This window comes from Oncorhynchus mykiss, chromosome 28 (genome assembly GCF_057628025.1).
Source record: "Oncorhynchus mykiss isolate SJ-2025 chromosome 28, ASM5762802v1, whole genome shotgun sequence".
Lineage (NCBI taxonomy): Eukaryota > Metazoa > Chordata > Actinopteri > Salmoniformes > Salmonidae > Oncorhynchus > Oncorhynchus mykiss.
This window is the reverse complement of record NC_143049.1, coordinates 8,522,650-8,539,365: the sequence shown is the minus strand read 5'-3', so window position 1 is coordinate 8,539,365 and position 16,716 is coordinate 8,522,650. Positions and strand designations below refer to the sequence as shown.

Here is a 16,716-nt window from a genome sequence, read left to right as displayed (position 1 = left end):
GCGTGTTGGACATCGGTAACCGTGGAACTGTCCTTTGTGAAGTTGGTGATGTACAGCTGTGACATCCCCACCCCCAGACTTGGAGCTGTGAGTCAGACTGATATCCTCAATCTTTTCTCTTGTTTTTTATTCAACTTTATTCTCTCCTAACCCCCATTTTGAGAAATGGAAACAGAACCCAGAACTAAAGTGATCTCTTGTGTTCTGGAACAGAACTGTTATTTTCAAATCTTGAGAACTTTTTTGTACCAAAAATATTCCTCATGTCCACATAATGTCCTCATAATTCGGTGAAATTATAATGCTAGTAATAGCCTAAACACATTCCAGTTCACGTCATGTCATGATGTTCAGCTTTTCAAGCCAAGTCCCCTCCATGTTCACCCCTCTCTCTCCCCACCTGTGAAATTTCTGTTGCATCTCGTGCCGAGCGTTCCATAGCAAGCTACTCTAGCTGTGCTAATAGGTTGAGTAAATGAATTATCTATTCTGTAAAAACTATGTTGATTTCACAGGTTACAAAAATTACAAAAAGGAACTATATGGGTTCGAACTGGTTCAGAACTTTATTCTGGGTCCTGTTCAGAATGATTGGAAAATAATTTTGGTTCCAACTAAATGGATCATATTTTGAGTGTATTCAGCACTCACTGTGACTGAACAGTATGCAAAGGATGAAAGTTAAGTTTTCATTGGGAAAATCATTTTAATTAGAACAGATAGGTGTTCTGTTACCAAATAATGACATCAACATATTTTCTAATCAATCAAATGTATTCATAAAGCCCTTTTTACATCAGCAGATGTCACAAAGTGCTTATACAGAAACCCAGCCTAAAACCCCAAATAGAAAGCACGCTACTGTGTGCTTGTTTCTTGAAAGGCTTATTACATTGTGTAATTGCAGGTTATTACATTGTGTAATTGCCCATTGTTGATATGCTGTAAGTGTGTGAATGAGATTAAAACATGATCACACATTGAAAAACGAGTTGCCTTCGGCTATTCAGACACAGAGGCATGGCAGAGCCACTCATAAATATAACAAGAGCTGTATGAAACCCTTTTAGAATAACACAATACAAAATGAACAAGGGCTACTTATTTGTGGGCAAAGGTATTGAGTGTAATCATGTTGGCCATATTGGATTCAGAATAAAATATATTTACAGGGCCTCCCGAGTGGCGCAGTGGTCTGTCACTACTGACCTCGGTTTGATCCCAGGCTGTATCTCAACCGTCCGTGATCGGTAGTCCCATAGGGCCCAGCGTCGTCCGGTTTAGGAGAGGGTTTGGCCGGGTTGGCTTAACTTGGCTCATCGAGCTCTAGCGACTCCTTGTGGCAAGCCGGGTGCCTGCAGGCAGACCTCTGTCGTCAGTTGAACGACGTTTACTCGGACAGGGGTTAAGCGGGCGGATGTTAAGAAAAGCGGTTTGGCGGGTCATGTTTCGGAGGACACATGACTCGATCTTCGCCTCCCGAGCCTGTTGGGGAGTTGCAGCGATGAGACAAGATCGAATTTGCAGGTAAAAAAGGGTGTCAAATACACACAAAAAAAAAGTATTTACACCAACAGTCTTTATAGGCATGAGTGTTGTACACAATTCTGAAAAAAGGCCTCATTTACAAAAGTAATATTTACAGGTGATTTAACCTCCATCAAATGTTATTATGGCAGCCATATTGAATTATAAAGATAATCTGTGATGGCTCTCTGACTTAATTGCAAGACTAGGGAACCTTTACAGAACCTTTGACCCCAAAACATCTTATTTGGATGTCAGAGCCCACTTGTTTTCCTTAGAGCGATGACAATAGCCACAACATAAAATAATGTGTAACTGTATGTATTTTTGCCAGCACTGAATGAAAGCAAATTTGACATGGAACGTTGTCTATTGAACAGCTACCAAAAAGCAAAGTTTACATTCATCATGATTCTTGATAGTTATTTCTGCCTATTGTATGGATCTGTGTTTACAGGTCTTTATTTTAAAAGTTATTTAAGATATCCCAATGATGTTTGTGTATTTGGGCAGACAATGAGCAATATCAGAGCTTGCCATATTGGGTTACCCCTGCAGCCAGGCATTATTCTGCACTGTTTGAGTCAACGGGTGTCACAATATCTATAAATGTAACCCCTTCTGCAGTAAAATATTTTTACACAACCATCCATTTCATACATGGGAGACCTTAGAGATATGGAAAAACATGGTTGTGCTTTGTTATACCTCAGATAGGAGTATCTAAAAAAACAAAATCATTTTTTGAGGATTGGCCACTAGCCTAAAGTGCATTCTCAGGATCCTGTTAACTGTACTGTACCAGTGTTGTTTACGTTATTAAAACTCTTTCTACCTGAACTGTTTTTGGCATCTCCAATGTGTGTGTATAGAATAGTCAACAGGCATGACTGGTTTCAATCTGGGGCAGGAGTGGACTTGCTAAGAAAGTGCTAACATTGGGGGTTAATTAGTCCTAAATCGAACAGCTGTTGTTTCTAAGATTGAAAATAGGTCAACGTTACATTTAGCCAATGGTAAAAGGGACAGTTTACTATCTTGTGATTTGTTGACATCCTCTTCCTGACTGATTATGAGACATAGTTAATGCCACTCCTAGGAAAATTGAAATCTTGTCAAATGTTTTGTTATTAGACTGTTTTACCTCGCAGCTCTGATGGCAACAAATGGAAGTCAGCTAAGAAAAGAATCTTTAATATGTCATTTCAGAGACAGGTACATTGACAGCCTATCTGATCAAACTAAAATACAAACCATTCTTTGTGACAACAGAATGGGCAGGGCTGCCGTAGTAATAACTAGGAGAAAGATAACCAATAAAAACACAGTAGATCCCAAGTGTGTAATTTCTTTTTTTTAGGCCTTCAGACTAAACATTAACCGCTAAAACACATTAACCTTACTGATGATCCCAACTGATATGATATCTGATCTATACATTCCATTTCTATGGTTACAACCTGGCAGTGTGAGTTTCCTGGTCCGGATTGGGGTCCAGGCCCAAGGCTGGTGTTGTACTGTTGAGGTTCTAAACTCAGCTGGTTCTATCTTCTGTAGCGGTACCTCTTGAAGTGGAACCACAGCTGGAAGATCCCGTTGGCGAACTGACAACGGAACCCGTGGCGGTGAGAGTACTCCCACTCGCGGTTAACGATCTTAAAGGCAATGTCCTCATATGGCGGGCCCGCATGGAACCGCAGAACACCAAAGTCCTTGTTGTCGGGACTGGGTTCTAGGAAGTACTGCGGTGTGGAACGTTTGTTGATCAGGTCCGGGTAGAAGATGTTGAACTTGTAGCCCTGGACGATCTTAGGCGGAGGGTTGTCGAAGTCGTAATGGGTCTGGTTATATTTGTTCCACTCGAAGCCTGTGTGGACCCTGTTGAAGAAGCGAGGTTTCCGGGGACGGTATTTATCAGCCCACAGGTACATCTTCCCTGTGAGGGGAAGCTCTACGCTAAACTGAGCCTCGTCCCCGCCCATGCCCTGTTTGGCGCGACGCACAAACTCATCCTCTGCATTCTCATTGGCATCACCTGGAGAACAAGGGGTGAGCAGAGAGAGAAAGATTGATTAATAGGACGATGGGTAGAGATAGGCCTTGTAAGAATGTCTGAGCGTTTTTGTGTATGTATGAATATGGGTGTGTAGAGCCTCTTACCTGTGACGGCGAGCTGTCTGCGTGAGAGGTGTAGTTTGTGTGTGTCTTCGTCAGGTGTGATGGTGTGTGTGTCCAGCGGTAGCTCTGAGGGAAGCAGCAGTGTGGGACTGTAGCGGCCAGAGTCATACTCTGCCTGGCTCTGCTGGATCAAATCCTCCTCTGTCAGAACAGCCTCTACCACCTCACCCTTCTCCTCTCCATCCCCCTCTTTCTCCCCGTCTCCCTCCGTGGATGGGCCCGCCACTTGCTCATCCTTCTCCTCTGCATCTCTCTTTTGATTGATGGAAGGGGAGGAAGAGGAGGGTCCAGGCACCCCTGAGGGAGTGTCTTTCTCGCTCTCGGTTCTGTGAATGAAAAATAGAGGCGGCAAAGGTCAAACCTAGTGTACTTGAGAGTGTTTGTGTGTGCGTGCGTGCGTAGAAAGAGGTTGACGGTGTGCGTGCGTGTACTCACACAGCCTCGTCCTCAGGCTCCTCTTTGATGATCGGGAAGAGAGGCTCACTCTCCACTCCCTGCTCCTGTTTCAGCTTGAACAGCTTCTGACGCAACACGTCCTGGTGCCTCTCTCTCAACCTACAACACAGATAGGGGTTGACATTTTTTATTTTAGTCATTTAGCAAAGACTCTTAGCCCGAGCGGCATACGATAAGAGTGTCTGTGAGTGGATACATTTCTGTACTGTTCCCCAGTGGGAATCGAACCCACAACCCTGGCGTTGCAAGCACCATGCTCTACACGCAATCAACCGGTCCTCACCGTGCTCGGCCCATGAAGACCCTGACTTGCTGCATCAAGCTCTCCCAGTAGCCTATGTCCAGGTTGGATCCTCCAGCTCGGATCTTAGTCTCGATGTTGAGGTTCAGTGCCTGGAGCTGGCTGTACGTCTTTCCCTTAAACACTATCTGAACATCGGTGCTCACTGACGTGTTAATGCCATCACGACGGTCACCTGGAGAACAGAGAGACAGTCAACTAAACAGTAAACCTCACTTGACAGACTAGGGCTGCACCAGAAATGGCACCCTATGCCCTAACTATATATTACACTACTTTTAACTAGGGTGCCATTTCCGACACTCCCTAGGAGAAAGAGACAGGGGGAGAAATGCCTAGGCGTAAAGTATAGAGGTTGATGATGGACAGCCAAGACATAAAATGGGCCAATGATAGAGAGCAATACTGAGATGTCCATGTAGCTGGGCCTATGAGAGGTTGAGGTGGTGCACCTGGGCCTTTTCCAGATGCCTCCAGTTTCCGGAGCTTGCTGATCTCATCCTCTGTGATGGTGGTCATATCCCTCCAGAAGTCTACATTCTTCCCCTGCTCCAGCTCCATGTATACCTACGGAGAAAACACACAGGGTCACACAAAAAAACACTCTTTTCCTCTGCACACCACAATTTCTCAACCAACAAGCTCCATTTATTCTAGAAAGACAGTAAGCACACACACACACACACCTTGATATCTTCAAGCAGGTCGTCCATGTCAGTGACGGTGAGTCCGTTGAGGAAGGTGTAAGGTTCGTGCATCTCCACAGCCAGGTCGTCATCCTCAGCACTGATGTACTTAGCCAAAAGGTCTATGGGCTTAGCACGGCCGTCACGGATACGGATCTTAGACCTAAACGCACAAACATTTATTAGTTAGAGGGCTACACACAAATCCACATCGGCAGACACCGGAGCACTGAGGTGTTGTTTTTGGACCAGGCTGTTTTTGAGTGAGTAAATGGAACCACCGTGCCTTCGGAAAGTATTCAGACCCCTTGACATTTTCCACATTTTGTTTGGTTAGCCTTATTCTAAAATGAATTAAATAATAAAAATCCTCATCAATCAACACACCCAACAACAACAAAAAAGGGTATTCAGACTCTTTGCTATGAGACTCTAAATTGAGCTCAGGTGCATCCTGTTTCCAGTGATCATCCTTCAGATGTTTCTACAACTTGATTGGAGTCCACCTGTGGCAAATTCAATTGATTGGACATTATTTGGAAAGGCACACACCTGTCTATATAAGGTCCCACAGTTGACCGTGCATGTCAGAGCAACAACCAAGCAATGAGGTCAAAGGAATTGTCCGTAGAACTCCGAGACAGGATTGTGACGAGGCACAGATCTGGGGAAGGGTACCAAAACATTTCTGCAGCATTGAAGGTCCCAAAGAACAGAGTGGCCTCCATCATTCTTATATGGAAGAAGTTTGAAACCGCCAAGACTCTTCCTAGAGCTGGCCGCCCGGCCAAACTGAGCAATCGGGGGAGAAGGGCCTTGGTCTGGGAGGTGACCAAGATCCCGATGGTCCCTCTAACAGAGCTCTAGAGTTCCTCTGTGGAGATGGAAGAACCTTCCAGAAGGACAACCATCTCTGCAGCACTCCACCAATCAGGCCTTTATGGTAGAGTGGCCAGACGGAAACCACTCCTCAATAAAAGGCACATCTGCTTAAAAGGCACCTAAAGGACTATGACCATGAGAAACAAGATTGTCTGGTCTGATGAAACCAAGATTGAACTCTTTGGCCTGAATATCAAAGTCATGTCTGGAGGAAACTTGGCACCATCCCTAGGGTGTAGCATGGTGACAGTATCATGCATCACGTGGTGACAGAATCATGCTGTGGGGATGTTTTTTTTCACCGGCGGGGACTGGATCGAGGGAAAGATGAAAGGAGCAAAGTACAGAGAGATTCTTTTTTTTTTTGAATTTTACCCCTTTTTCTCCCCAATTTCGTGGTATCCAATTGTTGTAGTAGCTACTATCTTGTCTCATTGCTACAACTCCCGTACGGGCTCAGGAGAGACGAAGGCTGAATGTCATGCGTCCTCCGATACACAACCCAACCAGCCGTACTGCTTCTTAACACAGCGCACATCCAACCCGGAAGCCAGCCGCACCAATGTGTCGGAGGCTACACCGTGCACCTGGCAACCTTGGCTAGCGCGCACTGCGCCCGGCCCGCCACAGGAGTCGCTGGTGCGCGATGAGACAAGGAGATCCCTACCGACCAATCCCTCCCTAACCCGGACGACGCTAGGCCAATTGTGCGTCGCCCCACGGACCTCCCGGTCGCGGCCGGTTACGACAGAGCCTGGGCGCGAACCCAGGGACTCTGATGGCACAGCTGGCGCTGCAGTACAGCGCCACCCGGGAGGCCCACAGAGAGATTATTGATGAAAACCTGCTCCAGAGCGCTCAGACTGGGGCAAAGGTTCACCTTCCAACAGGACAATGACCTTAAGCACACAGCCAAGACAACGCAGGAGTGGCTTCGGGACAAGTCTCAATGTCCTTGAGTGTTCCAGCCACAGCCTGGACTTGAACCCCATCGAACATCTCTGGAGAGACCTGAAAATAGCAGTGCAGCAACACTCCCCATCCAACCTGACAGAGCTTGAGAGGATCTGCAGAGAAGAATGGAAGAAACTCCCCAAATACAGGTGTGCCAAGCTTGTAGCGTCATACCCAAGAAGACTTAAGGCTGTAGTCACTGCCAAAGGTGCTTCAACAATCTACTGAGTAAAGGGTCTGAATACTTGTGTAAATGTAAAAAAAAAATAATAATTAAATACATTTGCACATAAAAAATTTAAAAACCTGTTTTCGCTTTGTCATTATGGGGTATTGTGTGTAGATTAATGAGGGAAAGAAACAATTTAATACATTTTAGAATAAGGCTGTAATGTAACAAAATATGGAAAAAGTAAAGGTGTCTGAATACTTTCTGAATGCACTGCATGTGGGAGGTTATTGAGGGTCAGGATTTACAGAGGGATAGTAATGAAGGTGGCACCACTAACCGTAGCTTGGCCTGGTGCAAGTGAAAGTTGTCCTCTTGTTCCGCCCAGGTTTTGAAATGCTCTGCCTCCTTCTCTCTCTGCAGCATCTCCAGCTCGGTCTCTCTCATGGCCTTCTCTCTCTCCCTCTCTAGACGAAGCTGCTTCACCTAAACACAGGCAGACACACAAACACAGTTACACACACACACAGGTCCTGCTCTTGCATGGCTTTCTCTCTCTCGCTCTACATTGTAAAAGTAATGTAAAATTGCATGACATCGTTGGAGTCAAATGTAACACTATTTTGGGGTTTAAATAGTCCCAACCCCATTTTGTGTTAAAACTACATTGATTTAAAAGATTTTCAAACCACAACTCTATGCACAAGGGCTACTTTTAACAATTTCCACTAAAAGATTTACAAAAACAAGTAGAAGAAGAAGTAGAAGAATTGTGCAGATGTAACCCTAAGGTTTTTATGCGACCAACGTTTTCCAAAAACGATGTTAAATATCTTCTCCGAATTAAGATTAAAAGATGTCTGCTATCAGTAATGATAGCTTGCATTTGAAAAATCTCTTTTGGTTATAGAACTACAGTAAATGAAGTGGATTTATACCTGGTGCCGGCACTACGGTAACAGAATTACATCATGGGTCCCTGATCTGTACTACACATAAACAGTTTCACAAGTTTGGACATCACAGTAGAATACAATGCAGTACAATACAGCGCAGCAGAGTTCAGTAGAGTTTAGTTCAGTACAATATAAACTCAGCAACAAAAAAAAACATCCTCTCACTGTCAACTGCGTTCATTTTCAGCAAACTTAACATGTGTAAATATTTGTATGAACATAACAAGATTCAACAACTGAGACATAAACTGAACAAGTTCCACAGTACTGCAGTGCATCTCCTCCTCATGGACTGCACCAGATTTGCCAGTTCTTGTTGTGAGATGTTAACCCACTCTTCCACCAAGGCACCTGCAAGTTCCCGGACATTTCTGGGGGGGAACGGCCCTAGCCCTCACCATCTGATCCAACAGGTCCCAGACGTGCTCAATGAGATTGAGATCCCTGGCCATGGCCGAACACTGACATTCCTGTCTTGCAGGAAATCACGCACAGAACGGGTAGTACGGCTGGTGGCATTGTCATGCTGGAGGGTCATGTCAGGATGAGCCTGCAGGAAGGGTACCACATGAAGATGTCTTCCCTGTAGCGCACAGCATTGAGATTGAGCTTGTTGTCATTGCAGGCAGTCCGATGATGCTGTGACATACCGCCCCAGACCATGACGGACCCTCCACCTCCAAATCGATCACGCTCCAGAGTACAGGTCTCGGTGTAACTCTCATTCGTTTGACGATAAACAAGAATCCGACCATCACCCCTGGTGAGACAAAACCGCGACTCGCCAGTGAAGAGCACTTTTTGCCAGTCCTCTCTGGTCCAGCGACGGTGGGTTTATGACCATAGGCGACGTTGTTGCCGGTGATGTCTGGTGAGGACCTGCCTTACAACAGGCCTACAAGCCCTCAGTCCAGCCTCTCTCAGCCTATTGCGGACAGTCTGAGCACTGATGGAGGGATTGTACATTCCTGGTGTAACTCGGGCAGTTGTTGTTGCCATCCTGTACCTGTCCCGCAGGTGTGATGTTTGGATGTACTGATCCTGTGCAGGTGTTGTTACACATGGTCTGCCACTGCGAGGACGATCAGCTGTCCGTCCTGTCTCCCTGTAGCACTGTCTTAGGCGTCTTACAGTACAAACATTGCAATTTATTGCCCTGGCCACGTCTAGAGTCCTCATGCCTCCTTGCAGCATGCCTAAGGCACGTTCACGCAGATGAGCAGGGACCATGGCATCTTTCTTTTGGTGTTTTTCAGAGTAGAACGGCCTCTTTTGTGTCCTAAATTTTCATAACTGTGACCTTAATTGCCTACCGTCTGTAAGCTGTTAGTGTCTTAACGACCGTTCCACAGGTGCATGTTCATTAATTGTTTATGGGAAACAGAGTTTAAACCCTTTACAATGACGATCTGTGAAGATATTTGGATTTTTACGACTTATCTTTGAAAGACAGGATCCTGAAAGAGGGACGTTTCTTACAGTTTAGTACACTCTACTGTGCTCTACTCAATGTACAGTACTGTACTATCCAAACTTATGAAACATACATCTATGATAGATTCAGATTTGGTTCAACTACTTTTAAAAGTCCATGGACGTCCAGTGTCCATGGAAAGAGAGGGGGCTCGTGGGTATGTGTCAGTAAGACCTGGGAGAGGTGACATTAACTAGAGAGAACGAGAGGGGGCTCGTGGGTATGTGTCAGTAAGACCTGGGAGAGGTGACATTAACTAGAGAGAAAGAGAGGGGGCTCGTGGGTATGTGTCAGTAAGACCTGGGAGAGGTGACATTAACTAGAGAGAAAGAGAGGGGGCTTGTGGGTATGTGTCAGTAAGACCTGGGAGAGGTGACATTAACTAGAGAGAACGAGAGGGGGCTCGTGGGTATGTGTCAGTAAGACCTGGGAGAGGTGACATTAACTAGAGAGAAAGAGAGGGGGCTCGTGGGTATGTGTCAGTAAGACCTGGGAGAGGTGACATTAACTAGAGAGAAAGAGAGGGGGCTCGTGGGTATGTGTCAGTAAGACCTGGGAGAGGTGACATTAACTAGAGAGAAAGAGAGGGGGCTTGTGGGTATGTGTCAGTAAGACCTGGGAGAGGTGACATTAACTAGAGAGAAAGAGAGGGGGCTCGTGGGTATGTGTCAGTAAGACCTGGGAGAGGTGACATTAACTAGAGAGAAAGAGAGGGGGCTCGTGGGTATGTGTCAGTAAGACCTGGGAGAGGTGACATTAACTAGAGAGAAAGAGAGAGGGGGTTGTCCAGACTCAGACTGTTTTAACACTGGGTTTGTCCACAAGAAAGACAAAGGAAACAGTTATGAACTGAACATAACAGTATGTCAGTGGAAGAGAGGACAGCAAGCAGGTGACCCAAGCAGGTGACTATTGTGATTTCCCATTGTAGCCAATTCAGTTGCAGTAATTCCGTTACAGATTTTTTGGTCATTCCTTTGCCAAATTGGTCACGGAATTACGAGTTTTAATCACATAATAATTCATTAACAAAATTGATATCAGTAAAATCACTGTAACTAATTGGTAGGTCTACCATTACTTGTTACTTCTGGGGACTTAATTTAACACAGATTTCAACTATCCTTGATTTATTATGCAGACCCAGAAAACTTGTGTTGCATAGAAGCATACCTTCTGCAGTTCTCTGCGATTCTCCTCCTGGATACGTTTGTTCCTGTCCTTCAGGTCCTTCTCACCCAGATGGCCAATGCCCTTCCTGTCCAGAGCCTGACCACAACAACAACAGAGAAATACACAAATTCCTCAGAGCCTTGTCTGATGAAGCCTGAAGACCTGACGTTGAATTTAATATAATTCTAAGTCGGGCAGAAATGAGCATTTCGATCAGGAAAGTTTCATTTCATGACCTCTACAAGACAGAATGCTGAATAAAAATATTGGTTATCCGTGTGGTTGTTCCTTTTGCTGGTAGGAATGTGAGACAAAATTACCAACAGAATAATGTCATCAACCCAACCTTCAGTACGCTATTTCCGGTTTTTATTTTCAATACTGATGCAGTTAGCACGTGACAAACACTTGCACAATATAGCCGAGCCTAACCGAAAGGCAAACACTTCCAGCTGATTGCGAGGAAACGTGTTTCGGCTATTGTTTACATATTGTGCATCACGTGTAATGTGACAACAGATTGATAATACAAGTGACAGAACCTATTGGCGCTGCAAAAAGTCAGGTAAACACATTCCTGTGGAAACATTATCTCCACCTCCTACCGCCAAAAGGATCAACAGCATGTACAACCTGTAAAATAAGTATAAATATTTTATTTTAAAAAATTCTGCCTTGTAGAGACTATTGCGTTTTCTTTTACAGCGACTTCTTTCAGACTGATATTCATGGAGTAACCATTGTATCAGTCTGCTGTTTAGACTAGGTCTGACAACCACTGCACTTCTAAAAGCAGGAGGTTGATAGTCCCATATACACCCATTTCTCATGTGCTCATTCTCCTCTCCCCGTCTTACCTTCTGCCATTTGAAGGTGCCCAGCAGGTTGTTGTCTCCGAAGGGGTTGTCTGCATTGGTATAGCCCATGTACTCCTCACTCCAGCCCATCTTTTCTCTCTTCTTCCTCTCCTTGGCCTCCTTCTTGGCCAGTCGTCTGGCCCTCTTCTCCTCTGGGGTCTCCAGGGCCTTCAGCATCTCTCTCTGGTTCTTCTTCTCATCTCGTACCGAGGGACCGGCCTCTCCAGACCCCGGGCTGCCTCCACGGGCCCCGCCATCCGACCCAGAGCTCTTCGACGAGTCAGAGGATCCAGAGCGACGTCTATTACGCTCTTTGTCCCTTTGGTCCTTCCCTCTGCTTCCTTCTCTCCTCCCACGGTCTTCACTCCTCCGGCTGCTTCTTTCTCGACTTTTCTCCTTACATCGGCTTGGCTCCTTGTCTCGGCTTCTCATTCTCTCCCTGTCTCTCGTTCTCTCCCGCATCTGTCGTTCCCTTTCTCTGCTGGGGCTTCTACTCCCTCTGTCTGCACTCCTCCGCCATCTCCTCTCCCGGTCATTGTCCCTCGATCTCTTCCGGTCTGCACTAGACCCTGAGTCGGACTGGGACTGGCTCCTGCCAATCATCTTCTCTCCTTTGTCTTCTCTTCTGCTCTTCTTTTTATCTCTTTTCTTCCTTCCCTTTGGATCATCTGAGTCAGACCTGATGGATAGAAAAACGTTTAGTTGCAGATACAGTATGTGGGCCATTTTTTGCGAACTACATACACAGTACATTTTTATTTCATATAGCTTAATCTGTAACTTTTACCTGGATCTGTCTTTTGATTTGCCCTTCAGTTTACGTCTCTTGTCGCTGTCTGAGTCGCTTCTCGATCCGGGATGGTCTCTGCTACGGGGCCGCTGTCCTTGTCGCCTCGTAGATCCACCACTGCTGTTCGAGTTTCCGCTCTCAGAACGCGCAATTCTCCGGGGTTTTATGTTTCGATCAATGGACCGACTCCGGCCTCTCTTCTCTTCGGGTGATCGTGATCTGCTTATTTTGGACCTGTTTCGATCCCGGTTCCGACTACGAGAGCCAGAACGGGACCGACGATGCTTTTTTGGACCCATGGCAAAAGATATCCCAAATTTTTGTGGTCCGTTCTCTTCTAGGTCGCGTAAATAGGACCTGTATAATTATTTTTGTTCGCAGCACACAACTGTATTGTATTTGAGGGGAGAAACACATTAAGACAATTACAAACATAATTATTTAACTTAAACCACGAAGAGATCCTCTCCTAATAACCTTTATATTGATTTTTGTTCACATTTGTTTAATTCTCAGGTATATTTAAAGCCTACCACTGGGACTTGTATTGAGCCCCGACGCAGTTTGTACGCGTCATATTATAAACTGATTGGTCGTTTGGTTTGGAGCAGAATGGGGGATGGTGAAATACAACTGCGCTTTTCTCAAGTATTTTATCATGATCAATGAAATCCGCACACTACATCCCATCTATAAGTATTTTGTATAGAAATATTTCAGTTTACACACAAATTGACATCGAAAATGCCAAGCAAGGCACTTCACATCAAAACAAACATTCGTGTTGTTGTAACGTCACACCATTTGACTGTTTTCCAGAAATGCAGTGAGTGTAGTTTTTAAAACCTCGAAAATAATGAAAGAGTTGTAAATACATTGCTATACACAATTAATTGGAGTACTTGTACAATAAACATGGTGAATAAAATGTATATCATGAAACCTTTTGGCAATTTTTGCAATGCTGATATGAGAAGTTTAAGTTCCATGTTTCATTGGAACTTCATTTCCCACACGGCACTGCAATCTTATTGAACGTTTTGAGAGGAGAGGAGACCGCTTTCACTCCTCACATTGCTAGCCAGCAGGGACACAGACGTTCGCAGTTGAAAAATATATTCGGTGAATAATTATTAATGTTGTATAGACTTTGGCTGGTCCAAAACTAATTATTTTAGTATAACTATCAGTAGCAAAGTAACCGCTTTTTAATCAATAGCTAGCGCCTTATGCTAACTACTAGCTATCTCAACGGCAGTCAGCGAGCCTAACTACTGAAATACCAAAACATTTATTTTTAGTATGAGTTTTTCTAAATTCAGCTATTTTATAAAGATAATTAGCCAGATAAAACATTGCGCGGTTTCACAACAAATCCATCCACCTGAAGCAAAATAAAGGTTAGCTAACTAGCATTTGTCCGCATCGCGAAATCGCAACAAAGAAAACGTTTTTTTTTTTTTTTTTTGCAGAATCAGGTGGCTAGCTAGGTTGTTACGTGTGTTCGAGTAAACAACGAGGTTAAATAGATTCGCTAGTTTGTTATTTTACCATGGCGCAACATGGTCCTACTCACGTAGCAAGCTCACAGAAAGCATTAATGTTAGAAATGAAGAGCCTTCAAGAGGAGCCAGTCGAGGGCTTCAGAATAACATTGGTGGACGAGGCAGATTTATACAATTGGGAAGTGGCCATTTTTGGACCTCCTAACACTCACTATGAAGGAGGGTATTTCAAGGTAAGTTCGACGCGTAGGTATGTCAGCTTGTTTTGCAAAAATGTTACATACACAAATGCTATTTTCCTAATTTATTTTGTTTGCTAGCTAGCCACCATTACTAATGGACAACTACATTGTTGGCTTCCGTTAATAATAGGCCCGTGAAAAACGTAACATCGCATCTGCATTCTATTGATGCAGCCTGCAGTGACAAGCAGTACTGTTTAGTGTCAAACTTGTTTCTGGGTCACGCTGTTGTTGCTCTCTAGTTTGGTCTACTCAGCACTGGGTTGCGACATCAGGATTACAATTGAATCCGGTTAGGTAGTTTAGGCCCCAGAGACGCATGTTAGGACATGTTGCTGACATATTTGCTTCTCTCCCTGTGTCCCACAGGCTCGCATCAAATTCCCCATTGACTACCCCTATTCACCACCTGCTTTCCGTTTCCTCACCAAGATGTGGCACCCCAACATCTATGAGGTAAGAAGAGATATACAATTTTAATTAACATTTTAATACTTTTTAATTCTAGAAAAATACATTGTGTAATCTTTTATTAAACTAGGCAAGTCAGTTAAGAACAAATTCTTATTTACAATGACAGCCAAACCCGGACAACGGCAGCTGTATGGTACTCTCAATCACAGCTGAATGTGATTCAGCCTAGATTCGAACCAGGGACTGCAGTGACGCACGCATCTTGCACTGAGATGCAGTGCCTTAGACCGCTGTGGCAATTAATTACTCCATGTAATTCATTTTCAGACATTTTGTGGTGTTAATCTACATTTCTCTCCATCTTTTTGTGGCCTAATCCTAGTCACACCTGCAATTTGTGAACATGAACCTGTCTGTGTATTAATTTTAGCCTCTTCCCTGTGTTAGAATGGGGACGTGTGTATATCCATTCTGCACCCTCCAGTTGATGACCCTCAGAGTGGAGAGCTGCCCTCTGAGAGGTGGAACCCTACCCAGAATGTTAGGTACACATCTCAGCATGTTCTCTAACCCCACATCCCCTTCTCTCTGTACCTTTTCCTTCTGCGACCTTCTCCCATTACCAAACAGTTGACAAATTCAGCTAGGTCCCTCCCTGTTTCATTTGGTTTGCTTCACTCTCCCTTCTATCATGCTCCCTTTTCATCCCTTCTTTCTCTGTCCCTCTCCTCTATGCCCCGCTCTCTCCCATTGTGCTGTGTCACTCATACTCAGACATGTGTCATGTGATCTATCTGGCTTCAGTGGAACCTCTCCAAGACTGCACAGAAACCCTGTTACACTTTGTTTATTTTCTGTCTGACCCAGTTACGTGGAATACTATAAGTCATGTTTGTCAGTTCTAATTTAAGAAGTTGTAGGTCTTATTTTTACCAGCAACATTTTAGGTTTATATCAACATCGACAGGCATAAATATCCTAGCCTGTATCCCACAAAGCAGGATCAATGAGTCAACCAGCTTACTTCGATAGGAACTGCTTGGTGCTTCTTTCTGACATCAAACCCTCTGTGTGGCTCCTGTAGGACCATCCTTCTGAGTGTCATCTCTCTGCTGAACGAGCCCAACACCTTCTCCCCGGCCAATGTGGATGCCTCCGTCATGTACCGCAAGTGGAGAGACAGCAAGGGCAAGGACAGAGAGTACGCAGAGATCATTCGGTAGGTACACACACAAAGGACAGAGTGTAGCATGCATACATGCTGCAAGTACAAGGACCGAGAGTACAGCCCACACACACACACTTATTCACCCTCTCTATCTCACTCTCAGGAAGCAGGTGTTGGCCACTAAGGCTGAGGCGGAACGCGACGGGGTGAAGGTCCCCACCACACTGGCCGAATACTGTGTCCGCACTCGCGCCCCACCACCTGACGAGGGCTCTGACCTCTTCTATGACGATTACTATGACGACGAGGATCTGGAGGATGAAGACGACTGCTGCTACGATGAAGATGACTCTGGGACAGAGGAGTCGTGACGCGTCCTAAATGTGAACCTGGATGGCTGACGCATGCGCTCCCTGACTTCTCCTCCCATAGGAGAGACAGTTCTGAAAGGACTACTTCACATATTTTAAACCTCTCACTTTTTCTATCCACAGATGGCAAGTGGTTCTCCTCCTCAGTTTCTTCTCAGAATCCAAGAACACTTAGGCTGGGCCTGATGTGCTCAGTTTTCTACCAGTGGAAAGGCTGCACCTGTTGTTTTCTGAAAGGATTGACTAAAATAAAGCAAAAAATGACATGCTACCTTTTGTCCTTGTTTGACTACCTGTTAAAAAAAAAACAGGTGTCAACATTGCACTGGTGAAAACACTTGGTAAATCAGGCCCATAAGTTAGATCTCTCACTTGTTAAGTTTCCCTTCAACTTGCCGCCTCTAGTTCCCTCACCTATAGACTTCATTGACTGAACAGGTGACTGAAGACTTCTCCATCTGTCATGGTATCTGTGTGACTGACACAGCAGAACTTATTTATCTCCAAGATGAGGTTCTGTGTTCTCGCCACCCTTAAATTTTTGTGCGGGGGAAAATGGACGATACATTTCGCAACATGGGTGTTTCTGCATGTCAGACATCTTGGACACGTT

General features: G+C 44.9%; 2 protein-coding genes across 2 annotated transcripts; one reads left to right on the top strand and one right to left on the bottom strand.

The window, feature by feature from the left end:
• Positions 1-2,705: 2,705 nt before the first annotated feature.
• Positions 2,706-13,879, bottom strand: LOC110508428 (splicing factor Cactin). The gene is made up of 10 exons (XM_021588946.3): positions 12,401-13,879; positions 11,614-12,292; positions 10,757-10,852; positions 7,494-7,639; positions 5,149-5,311; positions 4,915-5,029; positions 4,445-4,637; positions 4,141-4,260; positions 3,688-4,031; positions 2,706-3,562 (listed from the first exon to the last, which is right to left on the bottom strand). Exons 1-10 carry the CDS (start codon positions 12,700-12,702, stop codon positions 3,072-3,074), a joined length of 2,649 nt encoding a protein of 882 aa, XP_021444621.2. The 5' UTR covers positions 12,703-13,879; the 3' UTR covers positions 2,706-3,071.
• On the top strand, positions 13,872-15,702 carry ub2r1 (Ubiquitin-conjugating enzyme E2-32 kDa complementing). The gene is given in 2 exon segments (NM_001165129.1): positions 13,872-14,141; positions 14,520-15,702. Coding segments are annotated over 2 exon segments (297 nt in total). The 5' UTR covers positions 13,872-13,955; the 3' UTR covers positions 14,631-15,702.
• The last annotated feature ends 1,014 nt before the right edge of the window (positions 15,703-16,716 follow it).

Excerpts from the sequence above, each read along its gene's own strand:
- LOC110508428 (XM_021588946.3), bottom strand. The coding sequence starts at position 12,702 with ATGGGTCCAAAAAAGCATCGTCGGTCCCGTTCTGGCTCTCGTAGTCGG. Across the intron at positions 5,312-7,493 it reads TTGCACCAGGCCAAGCTACG|GTCTAAGATCCGTATCCGTG; the intron begins GTTAGTGGTGCC and ends TTGTGCGTTTAG. Across the intron at positions 5,030-5,148 it reads ACCTGCTTGAAGATATCAAG|GTATACATGGAGCTGGAGCA; the intron begins GTGTGTGTGTGT and ends TTTTCTCCGTAG.